General features: G+C 40.3%; 1 protein-coding gene across 3 annotated transcripts in view; it reads left to right on the forward strand.

Moving 5' to 3' along the window:
* The window catches only part of BNC2 (basonuclin 2), a 364,120-nt gene that overhangs the window by 333,294 nt on the left and 9,108 nt on the right, over positions 1–21,718 (forward strand). For 2 of the 3 annotated variants that reach the window (XM_052701113.1, XM_052701114.1), the window contains exon 6: positions 1,830–9,379. The exons of the other annotated variant lie outside the window; for it this stretch is intronic. In XM_052701113.1, the coding sequence (XP_052557073.1) occupies positions 1,830–2,490 (661 nt within the window). In that variant the 3' untranslated portion in view covers positions 2,491–9,379. Of the gene's footprint in view, positions 1–1,829; positions 9,380–21,718 lie in introns of those variants that run through there. 3 annotated transcript variants of the gene reach the window in all.

Below are 21,718 nucleotides of genomic sequence, written 5' to 3' on the forward strand. Positions count from 1 at the left end.
TAATCTATATTGTACCGTGTTTGGGACTTCAGCTGGTTGAGAGGTATGTTTCCAAGGGTTTCTTAAAACAAAAGCTACTGATAAGGAAATACCGCTAATAGCTATTGTTTCCCTTCTCCCTTTTTTTTTTTATTACAGTAGGATCTAAATGTCTGTAAAATATTTAATCATTGTTATGTTTTCCAGTGCCAATTTTATGCCTAGTGCTTTCTTGCAAATTATTCTTGTGTTAAAACTCTCTCTTTCTCTCTCTCTTCCCCACCCCCATCCCTTCTTTCCTTTCCTTCCTACATTTGGGCTCTGATCTGCAATTTATAATGGGCAGACAGACTGGTGAGTCTGCATGTTGTAAATTGCGGGTTTGGGTCCTTAGCTTGCAAAGAATGTTACGCAGTAGAACTTCGCTAATTCTTTTGTTACTGACTTGAAAATTCAGTCACCCTCCAAAGAAGCTAAATAAATATTTGTCGTTTCCTCAGTAATGGTGCACATTCTGAATACTGAACCCTAAAGTTTTCTAATATTGAAAACTTTGTACTGATTTCTCATCATTAAGCACTTTGACAAAAAGAGCATGTTCTGTGGTCAGAGGTCTTTGATGACTGTGTTTGTTGGTTGCATTCTTAATCTAGAAAATGCAGTTTTTGAAAGAGGGTTTCCTGCCACTACTGCAAATAAGTGAGGTTCTACTGCAATGGATAAATAAAGCCAGTGTCAAAAGTGGAGAGTAGAATGCAGCATTTAAAATAATACGCTGTTTTACACAGTTACTAACCCAAAGGCTTATGTTTGTTTGCAAATATGTAGCTTTACTTCTTGAGAACAAAGGCCCTGATCCTGCAAAACACTTGAGAATATTTTAACTTGCAGCTCTTGGGATCTGGTCCAAAGACCACTGACGTCAGTGACAGCTTTTCCAGTGTCTCTCGAGCACTCATATTGACTTCAGCACATACCTAAGCCAAAGCCCATGGTTAAGCATTTTGATTGATTTGGGGCAAAATTTTGATTGCCATCAGCTTTTTTGTTGTTTGTTGTTTTTCTGAAAATTACATTGCTTGGGTCATTCAACACTATATCAGGCACTGTACTGGGAAGAATGCAGTGAGGACTGGCAGTGTCCTCCCAGAAGGATGGAACCAGTGACTTTGGCTAAACTTACATGTGAATTTCAGAGACTTGTTCTCCTAAACCCTTCAAGTCTTCTCCATGATGGTTTGGCCTGATTCTGAATCCCTTTACACCAGAATTAAATTATCAGAATCAGGACCTCTGACTATGTATCATTCAGTTATCTGCTTTTTTTTTTTCCTCCTATCTTTCATTTACACAGTTACGTGAATACATATGTATGTATATTACATATTTATATGTATATATGTATAAATATATAAAGATCTGGGTATAGGCATGGATGTAGAGATATAGAGATACAGGTATAAATGTACACAGATACTCCAGATATTAACACTATTTTCTCCAGAGAGATTTTTAGGAAGACCTGTGGGGGGTTCAGGGATTGAGAACAGCACTGCATTTTCTGTTAATCTGACTTATAATTTAGGAAATATCAGATATAAGGGCTGTAGCTGCTGCTGGGGTCTAATGTTGAGGAGCAGCAGCTGAAAAGTGGGGGTTTATTTTGCTTGACTTGTTTTGTCCAATGGACTTGTTCAATTTTAACAAGCCTGAATTTAACAAGAAGAACAACTAGGGGATATTTGTATGCTATTGCTAAATCAAAATTTTGGTTTGGTGCTTGGCGATTGTACTTTTAATCAAAAATACTGTACATTTTTCCTTTCTTCCCTTCCCTCTTCCTTTCCCAGACACAGTGCTAATATAAACCTGCACCGTAAACTGTTGACCAAAGAACTGGATGACATGGGCCTGGACTCCTCACAGCCTTCTCTTAGTAAGGACCTTCGTGATGAATTTTTGGTGAAGATATATGGCGCTCAGCATCAAATGGGGCTTGACATAAGGGAAGACACCTCCTCGCCTGCTGGTACTGAGGATTCCCATATGAATGGGTACAGCAGGGTCATGTCAGAAGACTATATGGTTCTAGACCTGAGCACCACCTCCAGCATCCAGTCGAGCAGCAGTATCCATTCCTCAAGAGAATCTGATGCAGGAAGTGATGAGGGCATTCTCCTGGATGACGTCGATGGGGCAAGTGACAGCGGGGAATCTGCCCACAAAGCAGATGCCCCTGCCTTAGCTGTAGGTATGGGCACTGATGTCCCAGGATCCCTCATGTTCAACAGTGTTTCGGTGAGCAACGGTGGGATAATGTGTAATATTTGCCACAAAATGTACAGCAACAAGGGAACGCTCAGAGTTCACTATAAAACAGTGCACTTGCGAGAGATGCACAAATGCAAAGTCCCTGGGTGCAACATGATGTTCTCCTCTGTCCGTAGCCGAAACCGGCACAGTCAGAATCCCAACCTACATAAAAACATTCCCTTCACTTCAGTAGATTAGTTCAAAGATGGACACAGCATAATGTCAGCTCTCAGAGAGGGCCCACCACATTTGAACTGCCATATACAGCCTCCCTTGATATATATATATATATATATAAAAATATACATATATATATAATCTTTTTCTTTTCTTTTTTTAACAAAAGAAAGAAACACCAGGTGCTTTTTTCCCTTTGTTGGTCATTGGTTTATTTTTTTCTTTTTTTTTGGGGGGGGGGGGATAGAAACAAAAAGGTGGGATCTTTAATCTAGGGTAAGATATCCTTCAAGGAAAAAAAAAAAAAAAAAAAAAAAGCAAACAAAAACAGAAAACAAACCCACAGAAAACTTGCGGTTATCCCTAGTTCTGTTAGAATGTTCTTGGTCATCTCCAAAGAGACAATTTGTTCTACCCATGATTTTCTGATTTTCACCTGAAAAAAAAAAAAAAAAAAAAAAAAAAAAAAAAAAAAAAAAAAAAAAGCAAAGAAAAAAAAGGAAGAAAAAATCGACTTAGTTGTCTTTGTGTCTTCTAAGCATTGGGGATAACGTTCTACTAAGCATGGCTGTTACACTTGTATATATATATTGAGCCTTGACAGGCCTATGATGTAAAACAATTGTATTGATGGTGGTTTAACTCTTTTTTTTTTTTTTTTTTTTTTTTTTTTTTTTTTTTTTTTTTGGCTTAATTTTTACAGTTACATTCAGCTGTTAGATAAGCAGGAAAAATAGTTTGCTGGCTAGTTCTACTCATTTATGTTAGCTTTAATGCACATTTTTAAAAGAACCACGGTCTTGTTTTAACTACCTGCTAGATATAAGTAATACAGAGGTGCTGGCATGCTTTACAGTACCTGATCTGATACCATTTTTTTGTCTTGTACTATTACATAAATCCAGTCATGCACTTTTTCGTACACTACGAGGGGATGTGTAATAATATCCATGCTTTTTTTTTCTTAAACTATTGCCATACTTTCAGTAAGTGTCTTTAAAAAAATACACTTAGATAAAAGTGGTCTGGTCAGTATGAGGGCATGAATGCCAAACAAAGAGTATTAGTGTTTAGTGTTAATACAAAAGTGCCAACTTTGCACACATTTTGAAAAAAAGAAAATGTAGTTACTTATTCACCATAACCACAGTTGTAGTTTTTGGACTACAGTAAAAAATACTGAGGAGAGAAACGGGGTAAAGTGAAATACAGAATTCTTGGTGCTTTTTTCAAGTGCCAACTATTACTAGAAACAATAGAGCATCCTCATTCCGTATATAATGCATTACATGAAAGAAAAAAACAGAATTGTGTCACGTGAATTGGTGTAAACTCTTTTTTTTTGTTGAACATGCATAATATTTGGGGATATAAATGCTGATACTACTTGTCACGGAACAAAGATGAATATAATTTTGTGTGCTTCTTACTATGGCCTGGATTTTTTGTGGTGTTTAAAAAAAAAAAAAAAAAAAAAGGAACAGGGAAATAATGTTAACTATGTTAACTATGTTGTTCTGTAAAGTTGTCTTTTTTTGCAATGGAAAGTTCTGTAGTATGATTAAGGCATGTTTTATAGAAGCAATCAAAAGATGTTAAAGGCAGAAGCACTTAGAAGCTCTGAGAACACATGCTGGAATTTTTATTGGGTAACTTTCCCTTTGGATAAATTGCAGATCAGAAAAAAAGGATTTCTAGTTGTGTTAATGTTTTGTGTTTCACCCACATGGTTTGTCAGAAAAGAATCAAAGCCCAAGAAATAGAGCCAGCAAGAGAGAGAGCAAGGGCAGGAAAGGGAGAAGGAGCTAGCCATTGGGAAAGACAGAGAGAATGAGAAGCTGTCCTCTGAATCGTTTTTGTTTCCGCTGTTTACACATGTTGCTTGAGCTGGTAAACCACACTGGCAGGCTGCATTACCACAACATACTGATTGAGTGATTGTATTTACTTACGTTCAGTCTACAGCCAAAACCATTGTTGTAGACTCTTCTTTACAGAAACACTAGCAAAACAAACAAACAAACAAAAAAGCAAAAACATAGCAAAACAAAAACTTGCAAAATAAGGGATATTTCAGCATCCAATAAAATATTTGATCATTGAGAATGTGTTCCTTTTCTGTACTCGCTGACCCAGAATATTAGCCCAGAGTCAGAAATGCTCCTATGCTTCAGCTTGTGGCTGTTTTTATTTGTTGTGCATTTTGATCATTCTTATCTTTATGTCCACATCAGTACTTACTCCTGTTACATTTTTCTAGAGGAACATCTTAATATGGATTTCCTCTTTTACAGTACTCTTTATGCATTTCTGTACTCTTGTTTCCAAAAGCAGCAATCGATAGCTAATAAATCAGTATTTTCAGCTGTAGGAAGAAGAGAAAAATCTTTCTAAGGTAATTCTCACTGTGCTTCTGTGGGTTATAAGCCTGTGATCATTTTTTGATGCTGTGTACTGGTGAAGTCCAGAAAACTTTTGTGAATCCCACAGAAACTATAATGAAACTTTACCCACTGGTTTAACAAAAAAAAAGTTTATAGCAAAAGCAAGGCCGTTTCACTAACTGTTTTTCTTTCATCTTTTTTATTTTTCCTTGAAGTCTCTACTATTTTCCCTTGTTAAATTGAATCTAGAGATCTGCTTTGCTTTGTTTTACGTTGTGCAAGCTCAATGTGTTAGTGACAGAGGAAAATTAGCATAGTTAAGATGCATTCCTCTAAAACACTTGATCTTTTGTAAGGTTACCTGCACTGCACTCCTGTCCCTCCTGCCAGGCTACTAGGAACTAAGACAGAAAGTCTAAAAACCAATATGACAAAAAAGTGAATGATTTCTACAGGGAAAACAAAACAACAGAAAACAAACAAACAAACAAACAAAACTGTTTTGAACTATGTATGCTATAAATAAATATTGTTTTTAATCAAAATCACTTGAGGTATATAAATAATTCCTCACTGAATGGTTCTGCATTCTCATTTCATTCTCTTTCTGTTAGAGGTCAAATGATTTTGGAAAAATTGTTTGGAAAAGTAAATATCATCTGTAGATAAATTCAGCAGATTATTTACATAGGAAAAAATTTGTTTATTACAGAAAATCAAACAACATTTTTTAAAAAAAGTAAAAGAGCAGGCACAAACCTTCAAAAACTGCAGTCCTTCTTTTATGGCATCCTAAATTTCATTCAGATTATGCTTAAGCCCTATGAGGGCAAGTAGGAATTTTATTATGGACAGAATATTTCCCTCTGTCATTTCTAAATGACTCAAAGTGCTTTTTCAGCGGTAGAGACACTAATGTCAGGTTTTAGGAGGGCACACAAACTATTATATAATTGAGTGGTATTTCAGTCCATCCTATTTACCAAGCATCTTCATGAAAATCTGTATTTGTCAGAAGCGTTCCTGTGTTAGAATTTGTATTCCCTGAAATTATATGAACAAGGATGAAGAAAGAGCTGGATGGTAGAAGTTTGGTTTTACTAATAAAATTAACAAAATATCTAGCATTCCTAGGGGATCTCAGCAGAGAACCACACTGCAACAAGCACGAAGACTAAACTTCCCACTAATGCAGCACAAGGCATGACTGTAACGATGTGATGATGACAAGTGTTGGACAGTTGCTTGTGCCATCATAATCCCATGGCTAGTCCTTCAGTTTTCAAATTTGCCAGTCCTATTTTTATTTTTCTTACAAGAATTAGATTGAATTTGAGGAATTTGAGTTGTATAGAGACTCTTCGTTTTACATGAAATAGGTTCTTTGTTGTTTGGTTCCTATAGTTATTCCTGACATGGTTTTCACATTATTTTACTGGTTTTTTTCATTCAAAATAGTCGTATTTTTCTGTAAATATCAAACAGGATTTGTCTTCTTCAAGTAAATAACTCCACATACTGAATCTCTTCTGGAATCAAAATTACTTTCTTCTTAAGCATTTTTTTTTCTTTCAGAGAGCTTTTCTTTTCCTTTTTCTTTTTCTTTCTTTTTTTTTTTCTTTTTTTTTTTAAGAAAGTGTGTGATGCCAGTTAATTACCAAGTAATTTTTGAAAAACTGTATCAAATAATTTAGAAGGAAAATAGCAGAGTACTAGTACAAGAATGGGAACCAGGACTTGAACATCCACAATAGCGGTGGCCCTTCTCACTGTTTAGTTTTTGACAGATCATATCTCACAAATGTTTGTGTTTTTCTCTGTTAAAATACAGCTATCACAGATATGATCTTAGTCTAAAACCAAATTGTTGAAGAACTAATTTATATCAATTTAATATTTTTGCACACCTTACCATATTTAGTCAGTTTCCCTGCTCCAGAAATAATGCCTCCTATTTATTTCCCTGGAAACTACAACAAATTCAAAGAACACAATAGCAGTATTTGATGATAGAGCAGATTCTCAGCTGCAGAACACTGCTTTTCAACACTGCTACTGTCATTAGCTACGCATTTTTGCCAGGCTTGTAAAAATCTGCACCAGCAGAAGTGACCCGCTGTTGCTGTCACCACTGCTGAGATGCACCACTCACAACCTCACTGTGACCACATGAACTGTTAGGTTTCTATAAACGTTTGGCAAGCAACAATGAATGCCAATGGGTGCCATTTTTTTCCACATGGAGAAACTCAGTGACACACCTTTGCTTCATACGCACTTCCATGTCAGATGCCACTCTGTCAGACTGCGCCTCTGCTGCCATCTGTCACACACCAACAACATGTGATGGAATATTGGTGGGAAGGTTCAGTCTCCACTGGCATAACATCAACATCCACATCTGACATCATGGGACAACAAAATGAAATAGGAGGCCTTAATTTCAGAGCAGCTCTCCTATATCTCAATCAGATACATTTTGTTATGGCTGAGATTTCAACTGTCTCTTAAACTGCATCTGGCTCCATGGTGACACTGCAGTAGCACGTACAAACTATAAGCACTCTGCCACTGAGTCACAATTGAACTTGATACAATTTGGAAAGTATGGATTAGAAAGTTAGCACAGTACTTAGAGGTTCTTCACGCCTAGGTTCATAAAGTTTGTGTTTCCCACATACTTTACATAGCAGAAATTGTCCACCATATTTGCTGTGAGTAAACTACAGTGTTCCTTCCGTTCTTCCTTCCTTCCTTCCTTCCTTCCTTCCTTCCTTCCTTCCTTCCTTCCTTCCTTCCTTCCTTCCTTCCTTCCTTCCTTCCTTCCTTCCTTCCTTCCTTCCTTCCTGCCTTCCTTCCTGCCTTCCTTCCTGCCTTCCTTCCTGCCTTCCTGCCTTCCTGCCTTCCTGCCTTCCTGCCTTCCTGCCTTCTTGCCTTCCTGCCTTCCTGCCTTCCTGCCTTCTTTCTTTCTCTGCTTATTCTGAATGTTTATATTTTCCATCACCTTTGCATTTCCCATTTCATCCCCAAAAAAGAGCTTTAGGAAAAACAAGTCAGGTATGGAACAGGAGAGCAGCTGCCAGGGGAGGCCAGCACCTCTGTCAGTCCAGTCCAGTCTGGCTCATAGGAAATGAGACTGCAGGCATCCACTTCAGTTTTTTCTGAGTTTTAGGCTTCTCAATTAAACCAGTTAAGGATCTAGCATAGCTAATTATGTGGGGCAGGAATGTGCCTAAACAGCAAGACAAAGAGCTGTGTGATTATCTGAAAAGATCAGAAATGTAATGATACATGGTTCAATCTGTTCCAAAGACAGGAACCACTTACAAGACTGAGATTTAGTTCCAAAGTTTTCTCTTTCCTTGCATTTGGTAATTTAACATGAAAGCATGTGGTTTAGTCCTGTTTTTCACAGGATTGTTAGGAATCTCTGCCACCATCAGAAAACACGGCATCTTTTAAGAATATATTTTTACTCAGATTCTGCAGAACATTTTCACATCTTTGGTGACCAGAGAAGGAATAAGGGAGGGAAATGCACACGTGCTCCTTGAAATGTTAGGTGCAAGTCACGTGAAGATAATTATTAGTCCTTCTTCATCCCAAGAATGTTTATGTCACTCCTCTTTGGGTTGTATTAACAGAATTATTCATTTTTATTTCAAAACAAAACAAAACAAAACAAAAACAAAAAAACAGCAAAAGCATCTATAGTAAGAGCAAGGAGGCAGCAGGAGTTCTCTGTGAGGAGAAGGTGAGTGGCAGACACATTATGGCAGCTGGTATATGTCCAGTTCCTTCTTAAATTTGTTTTCTTATGTCACTACTTTGCTACTATAGTAACTCAACAAAACAGTGACTCTTCTGCTACTTTGCAAGATAAGCATCAGCATATCCTGCTGTCGCCACATGATGAGTTGGGTTTTTTTCCCCCTCCTGTAGGGACATAAAAGGAACTCTTTTCCATACCCATTTTTTCTTTAGAGCAACATCATATGATGGACTGAACCTTTCACCCACATGTTTGCCCAAGTACATGTCTGCTCCAGTCCCACGATTTCTGTCTCTTCTTGCCAAGCAGCATTATCACTGCCTTTGAAATGGCCTGCAACAGACTGAAGCAGCAACTTTTTTTACATGAGTAATATTATCTTGAATCGGTAGTTAACTAGTCTTCATGTGGCTTGTTTTCTGCAGTCAAGCCATGATCTTGAATGACAGTTTGAGTGACAGCTTTGATTTTTATATTGAACATGTATATCTCAATACTGTTGCTGTTATGTTCGGTATTGGCACTGAAAAGAAAGCATTTCTTGGCCATGGAAGGGTTAAAAAATGGACATGTTTTTGACAAGTCCTCTGACTTTTGCCAGTATTATTGTTCATTATGATGACACTGTATTTTTTTTTTTAATAGCAGCTGTAGTTGTCATAAAACTATTTTCCCATTCCTCTCCTTTAAAGTGTGGTGTTGTAAATTCATGTGACCTTTCCTGCAAAGAATAAATATTTCTTTTTTTATATAAGATCTCAAGACAAGGCTTGGTTTGTAACAAATAGTGGCCCATTACAAAGAGGAAAAAAAAAAAAAAACCAACTAGCTGAGCAGCACGATGCTTCAGTTCAATTTCACCTCATATCTTTCTAATAACTTACTTGTCACTTTATTACCTTCCAGTAATGTGAATGCTGCTGACAAGACTGTCACACTAACAGCAGACAACACCCTCTCTTGCTTAGCCCCAGCTCTCCTGGCTACTTATTGCACTGGCCCTGAAGGGACACAAACTAATAGTGTGCTTTCAAGTTCAGCACTTGGCCATCAAATATAAAAGGATGCGTAATTGCCTGTTTATCCCCTGTGAAGGGGAAATTGAGTATAAGAACCAGGCTTTCCCTCCCTGTTCCTTGACACACACGCACATGTACACACACACATCTGCAGTGAGTGAAGGGAAGTCCCATCTGGAGAGCTTCGATTTGTCTTTGGGAAGCCCAAGGCTGCCACTGGCTGCTCTATCGAGCTATCAAGCAGACAGTAACAAGATGGCTTCTTAACAAAAGGTCAGTTGAGAAATGCTGTCTGCGACGGCACTTTTGTCTGCTTATGTAGCAACTAATTGCTCTGTATTGGCATAAGCCATACTGTACCTGCTGGAAATAGACGTGCAGACTCGCTGCAGGTCTGACTGTGGGTTTAGCAGCAAACAGGACATGTAATCTTATCTTCTTCCGGTTTAGCCCATCCCACGGCAAATTTCAGAGCAAAGCCATTCCCTCAAATTCCAATGGTGAATGCCAATTCCAGATATTCTTTCTGCTGTGACAGGAACATCTCCTGCTGAGGTCAGTGTGAACCTCTGTGAAGTGTTAGGGAGATGTATCTGAGACACAATCTTCTGCCCTTATACAAGGAGGAATTCGCTCCGCTCTGATTTATCTCTTCATTAACAAGACCACTGCCAAAAGCACAGACTCCAGCACTGCTTTTCAGACAAAGCAGGGAGGAAGAGGAGAGGAAGAGTTTGAGAGGGGAAGCGGCTTGGGAGCATGCACCCTGCTGAAGAAGTCCTGCATGCGTGAAAGGTGCATGTGCCGGCCCCACCACCTCCCTTCCTCCATATGGTATGTGGGTCAGTCAGAGCCACTCACTGGCTCTCCAGCAGTCGCTGGAAGATCACGTAGCCTGAGGAGTCAGTGAGACCTGCTTTCCTCACTCAGCTAGCAGGATTTCTGTGCTAGGACTGTAGTACCAAGTTCCATTGGTACTCTGAGCGCTGCTCAGCATGGACTGAACTGGTATTGCCCATGCAATACATAAAGAAGCAGCTTAGAGAACTATGCCAGGCCCGGAAGACCTAAACACAGTCTTTTGGAAGTTTGTTACTTTTCATACTTTTAGGTGATTCATTACATTAGTGGACAGTATTTCCTATTTCCTGGTCCAAGTGCTTAATCTCTTTCCAGGGTTGCGTGGTAATTACATTAAAGGTGATGGTACCCACTACAGTATGCCAAGGCCTTCTACCAGTCAGATCATGGCCAGTGATCTTTTCCCTCCTTTCCCCTCCCTCCACGTGCATCAGAAGTTATAAGGGCTGAAGTCAGGAGGCAACTTCTTGAGGCCTGGTGCAGGAGGGAGTGGTGCCTGTGTTGGAGGTGTAAAGGCTGAGCTCAGGCTGTGCTCTCTCACAAGCTCACACCTGTGGGTTGAACACTAAGGCCAGAGCCGTCAGCTCCGCTGTCCTGCTCTTCCCTGTTTCTGGGGCTAGTAGTGGAAACCAGGTCTCTTCCACTCAAACCAACCATTTGTGTCCTTCCCTTGTACATATGCTTGTGAGAGACAGACAGAAAGTGGAAAGAGAACATAATGACAGTCAAATGAGAGTTATAAAGGGGCAAAATTATGTCATTTTTATACATTTATTGATACATATGTTTCTTCTTAAACATCTAATAACACAAGAAGCTTGACCAAGCAAATGTCTAATGTGTAGAGAGGCTTGTTCAGATGTTCCACAGATTTCATATGCTACTCTCTTCAAACCTTTGGAGAAAAATACTTCAGGAAAATGGAAGAAAGCATCCAGGGCAATTATATTTCTAGAGAAGAAAGAGAGAGCGAGACTAGCTAAGTGATGCATAAAGATTTTATAAGGCATCCGTTGTCAAACAAAGGGTTGGGAATGATCAGAGGATAATGCGCAGTTAGGATGGCAAACTCATCAATAGTTAATCACAACCTGTCCGCTCCTGTTACGGAACGCACAAGACTGTGAACTGCGGCTCTGGGGGAGCTGTGGCACAGCCGTGTGTCCGCATCCCAGCTGGGGAGTGGTGCATATTCCTGCCAGCAGCCAGCAGCAGTTATGGGCGCTCTGTCCTTGTGCCCCCAGGTACCCATGTCCCTGTGTACCCGCATCCCCATGTCCCCATGTCATCGCACTCCACATCCCCACAGCCCTGCTCTGGACCATGTCCCGCTGCCTGGTGGTGGAATGGTTCTGCAGCCACAGGCCCTTGGATCCTGGCCCTACTCCTCTTGGTCTGTTTGATGACCTGTGAAAATTAATAGGGCCACTTAAGCTGTACAAGCTAAGTCTGAGTTACTTGTTATTTTTTCAGACCGTATTTTTACATTTTGATTTCTTTCATTGTCTTTATTTTTTATGAAATCTTGTATGGTCTTCAGTCATTGTCTTAGTTTTCTCATTTTCTTCATCTATTTCCATCTCTTCTCTCATTCTAAGAGAATCTCTTATAAAACTTCTTTCAGAAAAGTAGCACATCCTCCTGATATTCTCCATTTTGGAAAGTCTTATGCATTCCATCTGTGAAAATGGTCACTGTCTGTAAAGTGACGAGATGAATAAAATGGCCACTGTTGTGTGTGTGTGTGTCTCATTTAGCTATTTATAAATATGAAATTCAGCATGCTGCTTTTTCTTGTGCAAAGTTTGGTTCTTACGTCATATGGGGCTACTTTCCATAATGCAGCAGTTTTTCAATGGGACATGTCTGTGTTCTCATCCATGCCTCCTGCCTCTCTTCCTGTCTGCAAGAAGGGCTCCATGTCCCAGTTCAGTGCATGTGAAACAGGTGTGGAAACAGGCCAACCTGACCCCTGAGCACAGTCAAAATTTACCCCGGCCAAACCTCCACATATTTTTATTCACCCGTGAGCAGGTCACCATAACCTGTTACACCTCTGACTCATTGTAGTGGGCTCATCCCCACAACCAAAGAGGCTTGGAGTTTCTCTGTTTTGTTGAGGGCACTTGCTCATCAACACAGCAGTGGTTTTAACAGCTTTGGCTGAGAAGGTCACATACATGGGCTGGGAAACGTAGCAGTTTCCCCTGCGGCCACCTGCTGTGGAGCTGGAGAGATCAGGACCTGGCTGGGGGTCAGCACAGAGATGTAAGCTGAGAAAAACTGGATTTGAACCTTCGTGCATTTGGTCACCCACAGCGGGCTGGTAGTGGGTTTGGCTGCAGAGACAAAACGCCTGGAAACCCCCCTTCTGGGCGGGTCCCCTCAGCACAGCGGTACTGCGAGCTCGGTGCCACGCAGCGCCGCGTTTCTTGTGCTGAGTCAGTGGCGGGAGGCGGGCTGCAGCGGGAGGACAGCAAGCTCACTGCTGTCCTGCAGAGATTCTCATGTCAGCAGCGTCACAGTGTGTCGCTGAGCACCGCATGGGCACAGGGCCGTGGGGAGCAGGGCCCAGTGAATGTTTTTGCAAGGGCCTTTCTCCATCTGGAGCGGATGAGGCGTTTAATTTTCACTGCTTGTTTTCCGTGTGAGCAAAAGGTGAATGCTCCGCTGTCCTGCCTGCAGAACCAAAGCATGCACTATGGAACATAGCTGTACAAGGGGATATGAAAAACAGCATCATGTTGATCTAATAATCGTGACATTGGTAGCTTCATAAATACTGTATGTACTCTAAACAAGTTTTTTCCATTAGTAGTCTGAGGGAATTAAAACTCCTGTTTTTAATTTGGCATTTCTTTTCTTGTATTTTCTGTACTGTAACTGTCCTACGGTATGTCTTTTGCATAAAATGCATAAGGTTTTGGGGATATAAATGGAGTTCTACTCATTCTTTGTCCAAATACCTCTTGTAATTTGTATCAAAATTCTTGTACAATTTTTATATTAAAGATTTATCAGTCACTGACTTTTCTTTCTCTGCCTTTTTCTTTCTCCTCTTTTCCTTCTCCTATTTTGAGAGCAAAAAAAAAATTTTTAAAAGATTTGCTCATTCACCAGAAATTAAATATATGAAAATTTTGAGGGGATATATAACAGTGTTTTCTTTTTATGTCTTCTGCACATTTGTCCTGAAACGTTTAGTATCCAGAGTCTGTCATTTAAACATCTGTAAAAGCTTCCTAAGGCTGGCATTGCTCACACTTGGTGTGTCTGGCAGACTGAGAAATTGAAGTAAAAGGTCTTATAAAATGAACTTAGTGTCCTAGCACAGTTCACCTCGCTTTTACTTTTCAAACCAGTCACACAGCTCATTAATCTCCGTTTTAGATGGAGCATTCTCATGCTTTGTGAAGGTGAGGATGCTGGCCAAATGTGCTCCTCCACTGACCTCTGCTTACTGATCTAGGACTGGGCTGTAAGCGCATACCACCAGAGGATTCACCTTACAATTCTTGTCATTGACTCCTTGCTCCTCTTCGGCATAGATGTGTAACAGGGAGATCCCCTTTCTAAGTCCCATTTCTAAGACAGAATACTGTCTTTTAATTAATCTTCTCACGTTTTTTTTTTTTTTTGTAAGGGGTGGCTGTAGCAGCTGGCAGGTTGTGAGCTAGATTCTTCTGGGGTAAATAGTTGTTCTTCAGTCTGAGCTTTCGTGGTGCTTATGATGTTCTCCATACTGCACTTCTTACCAATACAAAAACAAGCAATTGAAGGTCTCTCAGCAGGATATTCCTGTGAGTGCTGTGCTCAGAGGGACAAAGAGGCCATATTACAAACGTGAGTCAATGTGATGGAATATGATTCATGTTAACTCATTCTAAAAAGAATGGCAAAAGGCAGCTTGTCCTGTTACGGCTTCTGTGTTGGCAAGGTGCAGAGCACTCTGTGATGAATTTTAAGTGCATGTATAGTCCTGTTTAGCTCAAAGGGAATGGATATCTGCTTGCAAATGAGCCCTTTAACAGGTTGGCTGTGGTGGAAACAGTCCACTCAGTATTTGATAGAATTCAAAAAGGACTGTTGCAGCACATGTCCTTATCAGCAAAAAGGAGGCAACTGGACTCACCAACTGAATGTGGAGGTAGGGTGGAGAAAGAAAGGAATGTGAAGGCAAATTAACTAGAATTTATTAAGCATTGCAAACTGGAAGTCTGAGGAAAGTGGTGGGTGGGCTAACTGGTAATATATACTCTCTGATAGATTTAGTACTTTACCAAAACTGTTCTTTTACAGCTCTCCCAGCATGAACAAATGACTCTTTTTTTTTTTCTTCACAAACAGTTACATTCTAGAAACAGGGTTTCACCTTCCAGTCCAGATTTTGCCCAGCTTTAATATAACCTGTGTGCTAATAGGTACAGGCCTATAGATAAAAGTTGTCCTCCACAGCTCCACTAACTGTTTACTCAGTCTGAGTGATTTTCTAAAAAGTCCAACAAGGAACTGTATGCCTTGAGTCTGTTAATGACTTGTAAATGTTAGCTTCATGTATTTAATTTACACGCCACCACTCTTCTTCCTTTCTCCTACAGCTCTCCCCTTCCCTCTCTTCCTTCTGCTTTTTCTCACTTTCATGTATCCCTTCCCTTCCCTTGTTTTATTTTTTATTTTTTTCCCCAAAGTGCTTCAAGCAAATGCAGCTCCTCTTAATTTCAGTGGGTGGGAGAAAGACTGAGGAAGGAAAAATATATAAGTTAAGCAACTTTGTGGAAAGCCAACCTCTGTTGAGGCATGTGGTTATCCTCCCATGTTATTAAATGTCATAGATGTGTTAATGTAGTTCTGCATGGAAGCCAAGCATAATTATAATCATTTCATCTGTCATAACACATCTATAATTGGCATGAATTCCCCTCCAACAATCTTTTCTAGCATAGGGTTTTCATGCTCAGTGCAGAAATATTAGCAGGCACCCATAAAGACTGATTTTGGCACAGCTCTAAGCTAACTGCCTGGGTGAGAGCCAGTTGAGGCACACTGGGCCACTTGAAAACTTGTTGTCTGCTTGTTCACTGCCTGCGAGTTGACAGTGTGACAGTAGATTAAGTGCTACTAATAAAGCTACTCCTACAGTGATGTTGATACACCAACAATGAGCAAGAGCTAGGAAGAAGAGGGGAGATAAAAATTACATTAGTTTGCACAGAGTAATACCAGAGAGAACCTGCCCTTTATTGATCTTATGTGAGGTGCTGTTATTTTTAAGTCACCTGACTCATGCTTACCCAAACCTTAGCCATATTCATCAGAGAGAGTATAATGAACAGATATTGATTAACTGTGGTAGCTGGAGAGATTTCCCAACAGTGCTAGTTCACATTGATAGGTCTCCAATGGGAATACATGCAAGTGCAACCCTGCAACATAACTTATTGTGTTCTAGGTCCTTCAATTGATTTTATTTGAAGAAAAAATATACAGTGGCTCTCCTATGACCTTTAGCTGAAACCTCTCTGTAAAGAAGAACACAAAATGACAGTCAGAGCAAATAAGCATTGCTGCTTACAATCCTGGCTGTCATAGCAGCACCAAGGCAGCTACGTGCTGTTGTAGGCTGTAGTCTCCATAGTATCCAAGTGCCCAGTGCTGCCCTGCTTTCAGGTGGCAACTTCTTGACATCAGCCAAAAAAGAATCCCCATTATAGCCTCTCTGTTTCTTGAGAGTTCAAACTAGATTTCAATTCTCCCAGCAATACATTGCTAATCCTAAGATAGCTCTGTCCAAGGTGAGGCGCATCCCACAGTGGCCAACACCGAGTTTAGCAAAATATCCTGTGTAGCTAATTCCAATGAAGTAGTAACAAATCCCAGTGGAGAACTAATCACTGAAGCTTTCTGAGCATTTTGCCACATGGCAATTAACAAATGCCCTTTTTGGAACTTCCTGCATTGCTTGAGGTTGCTTTTTTTGTTGGCATATTCTTCAGAGCAGCCTGATGCTGATGTGGGGCTCAGGGTACTCAATGTTTATCTTCCTAACCACTCCACCACAATCCCCCTGCCTCTGCTGCTCCAACCTCCATCTTCCAGTATGAAAAGTGATGTCATAAGTGATGCCAGTAATAAGAAAAGAAGCCAGAAGAGAGTTTCCAAAGAAGAGCAAAAAAAGGAAACCTCAGAATGCATGCTTTAGTGTCAGGAGGCTTGGGTACACAATCAGACTTGCCAAAGGTCAAGCTACCTCAGTCTTTGCAAAATGAAAGCAAATAGCAAAAAGATTTTTCATTGGGAAATAAAGTGAGACCAAGCAACAATGTAAAGATACTTTCTAAGTAGGTGCACAGGCTTTCAAGTTTAAACATGATTTCAAGATTTATCAGATGAGTCATTTCCAGGAAAGCTTGGGCAGCTCCAGCAATGCTTCCCAAAACTCAACCCAGCCTTCATTCAGAGCATTGTATGTAGTTTGGTTGCCCATGAACAAGAAAGACAAATTCAAAGAACAGTTGTCCTTGCTTGCAGAGGAGGAAACTAAATTTTATGATGGTAGCTTAACAGAGCTTAGTTCCACATCCAAGGAAATGAGAGCAGAAAGGGAGTGTAATTGTGATGTATAAATGTGTGAGAAGAGGGCAAGGTGTAGATACTAAGCAAAAATAAGAGCCATTCATATTAACAAGAACAAACGACTGGATAAAAATTAATGCTAAAAAGCAGAAACAGGTTTTTTAAGTGCTGGAACAGAAAGATTCTTGATCAGTCTTCTACTGTCAGCAGAAAAGGCCAAAATGAGGATTATGCAGTTTATGAGGAAGGTGAAAATTGGGTTATGTGCAAAACCAGCGTTTGGATATCTTTCCATCTTATTTCATGAATACCCAGTGGAGTTCAGTGGAGTAACCTGACTGTTAGGAGACTAAGTTCAAGGCCCTTTGGTATTCCCATTTCTATCACAATACAAAGAAAATGAGTTCATGAGTTACCAACTCATTTTCTCATGTCTTAAGAAAGTATCTATTCTTTCACTATATCTAACTGTAGTTTCTGCTCCTTACCTGCCCTTTCTTGGCCAGTGAAGTAGTCTAGCTGTGTATGGTATCTTTTTCTTTCTTTCCAAGATTATGCGCTTTTTATGCAGCTACCTTCCTTACCTTTGTCTTTTATTTTAATCATGTTTTAAAATTACTTGAAGTTTTCTGAGTATGCAACATTTTATTCAATTTGTCCAATATATTTTGATTGTATATGACAGAATTTGAATTCTTTCACACATGCCATGTGTCACGGAAAAATCTGAAGTGCTATAGTAATTATAAATCATACACTCTACGTTGCAGAGAGTGGTTTCATACCATTGGAATGCGCAAAGAAAAAAACTTAAAAGCAGTTGAATGTGGACATTATCAGAGTTCTGGACATTATCAGTATGAAGTTATTTGAAATTATTATACCACTTAGAAGTTTTTAGAGGACTTCAGTCTTTTAAACTTAAGTGGTATTAAAAATTCAAAGCACTCATAATTTCACACCTCTGTATGCTCTACAATTTCCAATTTCCTGTCTCTTGTGTATGTTTATTTCAAAACAAATTTTTAAAATTTGTAGCATCAAAGTTGCACACAGTTTTAGAATTAAAATTTCTAAGACAAAGGACTTAGACATAGACTGTGTTTCTGTGGAAGTCCTGTCCTAAGTGCTTCACCAAAAGCATCGTGTACTGGAATATACTACAGACAGATATTAGGCTCCTCTAATTGACACCAAGCCATAGTGACATACATTTCTCAGTGATTTAGGAAAGAGGCTGGGAGGCATCAAATACACCAGTTGTGCAGAATAACTCCTGTAGACTAAAAAAAGACAAACTATGAAGTTTGGATTTAAACAATTATTTCTGAGCTCCTGAGTTACTTTATATGACGTAAAACATTACAGTTGCTACATAAAATTTTCCATCCTGTTCCCATGCCCACTGGCGTCCATTCACATAATTTTACAATGAATGAGCTCCATTTTGGTCTGATGTGTTCAACTCAGTCTAGTGAATTCTGTAATCAGAATCTGAGAAACTTTGGAACTGGTATGAAACTGGACTGTATGTCCTTGAATCGGTCTCATAATTAAGATCAGAATAACAAATGTCAGGCCCTTGAACTGCCACAGCAGTCAGTGTCCACTGATTCCAGTGCAATGCTAGATGATTGAAATGTAAACTGCAGCTGGAGAAATTCATTAGGATGTATGTACATCCTTATTGGCTTACAAGAATTCAGGTCAAGAGGTGTACCATGTTTCAAGTTTCCTAACCTCTAAATTCTATCCTGAAAGGTTTATGTTTTCCTTAGGCTGGATGCAGCCCAGAAAAAGCTTTGCTATGTTTAAGACTCTGAAGTAGACATTTTTAAAAGATGGTAATTTGCCAAAATACATGTGAACCTTGTGCTACACCAATGCAAGCTTTAAGAGTTAAGCCATACAGTGAAAGAGCTGTTGAGTCACAGAGAACATGTCAAAGAATCAATTCAGAATATTTTAGAAATGAATAAACTATTGCAATAATTTGCAGATTACAAATGCCAAGCCATAGGAAAACAGCATCAGCAGGCATGAGGGTTAAACTCACAGTCTCTGGATCAGTAGAAGTGCTAATTCAGTGAGATCAAAGGGTCAACTACATCTAATAACACAATAATAGTGGGTGAATAAACAGTTGGCAAAGTACAGTCATATGTCATGGTATGACAAGTTTTCAAGGAGCAATTTTTTGACACAGAATACTTGCTTTTTAGATTTTTTTTTCCCTACAAAACACGAGAAAACTCATTTTAAAGTAACACATCAGACCTGACTTGTGAAATGGCTTTAGTCAAGCCACTAAGTAATCACAGTCTTGATTTAATCAACTTAAGATCTTTCGGTAAACAGTTGCTGAAGGAGGAAAAAACAAAAACAAAAACAAAACCCACATACATGCTACATTTTTTAATCAGAAAATCTTTTTTAAAGTGCTGTTCTAAGAAAACATAACAAGTAAATTCCTACGTGTAGCAAAGAGATTGTTTTAGGCTACCATAACTTTCAAACCAAGTAAGAGAAAGAGAGAGCTGGAAGCCTGAAAAATAGTTTGCTGTTTTCTTTCAGGCCTGGTTTCCCACGGAAATGAGTGTTGCCATCTGACTGTATGCGTAGCATAGGGCTGCCTATGCTATGCAAAACTGACCAGAGGGTGGAAAGGAAATGTGAGTGAAGTATTGACCCAGAAACAGCTGCAGAGAGGGGAACAGCTGCAGGATCCTCTTCCCTTGATGCTGCTATTCACGACAGGGCCCACGCCCTGGGGAAGCCAGACTTCATTTGTGCTAGATCTCCCTCAGTTATATGTGTAATGGAAATGTGCTCCAGCTTACCCTGTCACCAAAGTGACCTTCCTGGGATGTTCTGCCTCGTTTCTTTGCTAAAGCTCAGCTCTGCCTTCAGATGAGCGATGCAGTGCTGGTGAAGTTACTGGGTCATGGTGACAGCCTGGCCTACCAGGCACAGAGTTGGAAAGCCCTGTCAGCTTTAGGGCAGTCATTTGGGCACAACGAACATCTGAGGCCAGCCACACCAATGCCAGTTTAGTTTCCTCTCTATAGAGAGGTGGTGGCTGCTGAGGCAGCTGGCGCTGCTGCTAAACAGTGGCTGCAGAAAATATTTTGATCCCTGCTTATTATCCCAGAGGGGAGGACAGTGTCCTCCACTCACTGGGATGAGCATGGGTGGAGGTGTGCACTGCTTCTGCCACCTCCTGCCCCAAACTTCTCTGCAGCCCAGGAGCCCACGGCTGCCCATCTCCCACTCTGCTGTGACGGAGGAGCGTGCCGTCACGGCCCAGCCCGACCTCTGGGACCCTGCTACCTCACAACTCGTGGAGCCCAGCATGCGCCTGCAGCCTGAGAGTGATAGGAAAAAGTGTCCGCTTCCAAACATCTGATGACAGCAATTGCTGATAATGCTCCCGTAGGGGCTTTGTTTTTATTGGGTTGGGTTTCTTTTCCACTCAGAGCCTATTATTGACATTGCTTGCTGCTACTGAAGCTACACGGTTGGAAGTTCACATGGAGAGCACCGCCTGTGAAGCAGTGGTAGCCAGAAGACCTGCAGCCCTCCACGAAGCTGTATCGCCTAGCAGCAACAATTAGCTTGTTTATGACTGCATCCCTGTGCAAGCCATGTGGTCTCAGCAAACATATCCACAGTCAAGGCCCATATGCTAAGTCATTAAAGCCAAACATATTTTAATCTATAATTGTACAAGATTTATTTAATTTAGGTTTTTTATTTATAGTTCAATTGGGATTGTAATGTATTTTCAGCTATCCACACCAAGATTTGTCAATTTTTACTGCATCTTTTAATTGTTTTCTTCCAGTCCAAGTGCCAGCAGTTTTCCAAAGCAGGCTGCTTGCAAAAAGTCCTTTGCTTCAATGGAGTAGTGGGAAAAAAGACAATTTATTTGCAGTTTTTAACTGAACAAAATAAGAAAAAGGATTATCCTCATACTAGCAGGAAAGTAATTGGTACATGCTCCACACATAGCACTGTTCAGGCTCACCTGCTTGAACGTTAAGCACAGCAGCATTTGCACCCCCTTTAAAAAAGTTGCTTTTCTCTTCTTAGTTCTGTGGCATATGCTTAGACATCTGTTGGCCTTGCAACTGGCTCAGGAACTTCTCTTCCTGCTGCTCTTGCTCTCAGCTCTGTCTCTCTGCCTCCCTCAGGGAGGCTATATGGCGTGGAAGCATGTGGGACTTTCATGTCTCAGCTCTTCATGCAGCACCTCCAACACCTGGTCTGCTCTGTGCAGGTGTCCTCCCTTGTCCCTCACAGCCCTTAGCCCCTGCAGCCTCAGCCTCTCTCCATCTCACAGGGCCTAGTGAGTCCCCAGCAAACATGGCTTGTTTACTTCTGAGGCAGGCAGGGTGAAGATTCCTGGCCTTCTTCCCACCACTACAGGTAGAGGGGTGACAGAAACCAAGCCTAAGACTCCTGGGAGCTTGCCCAGTGTGCTTGGTGCCAGCAGGACAGCCAGCCTAAAGTTTGGTCTGCAGCGAAGAGGAAATAACAAGGCAATGATGGAGAAAAAAAATCCACTAAATAAATAAACAAACAAAATGACCATGACTTCTGTGAGATCAGGATGTTATTAAACAGGAGACAGTGTAGCT

Source organism: Tympanuchus pallidicinctus, unplaced genomic scaffold (assembly GCF_026119805.1).
Source record: "Tympanuchus pallidicinctus isolate F22 unplaced genomic scaffold, pur_lepc_1.0 scaffold4, whole genome shotgun sequence".
Taxonomy (NCBI): Eukaryota; Metazoa; Chordata; class Aves; order Galliformes; family Phasianidae; genus Tympanuchus; species Tympanuchus pallidicinctus.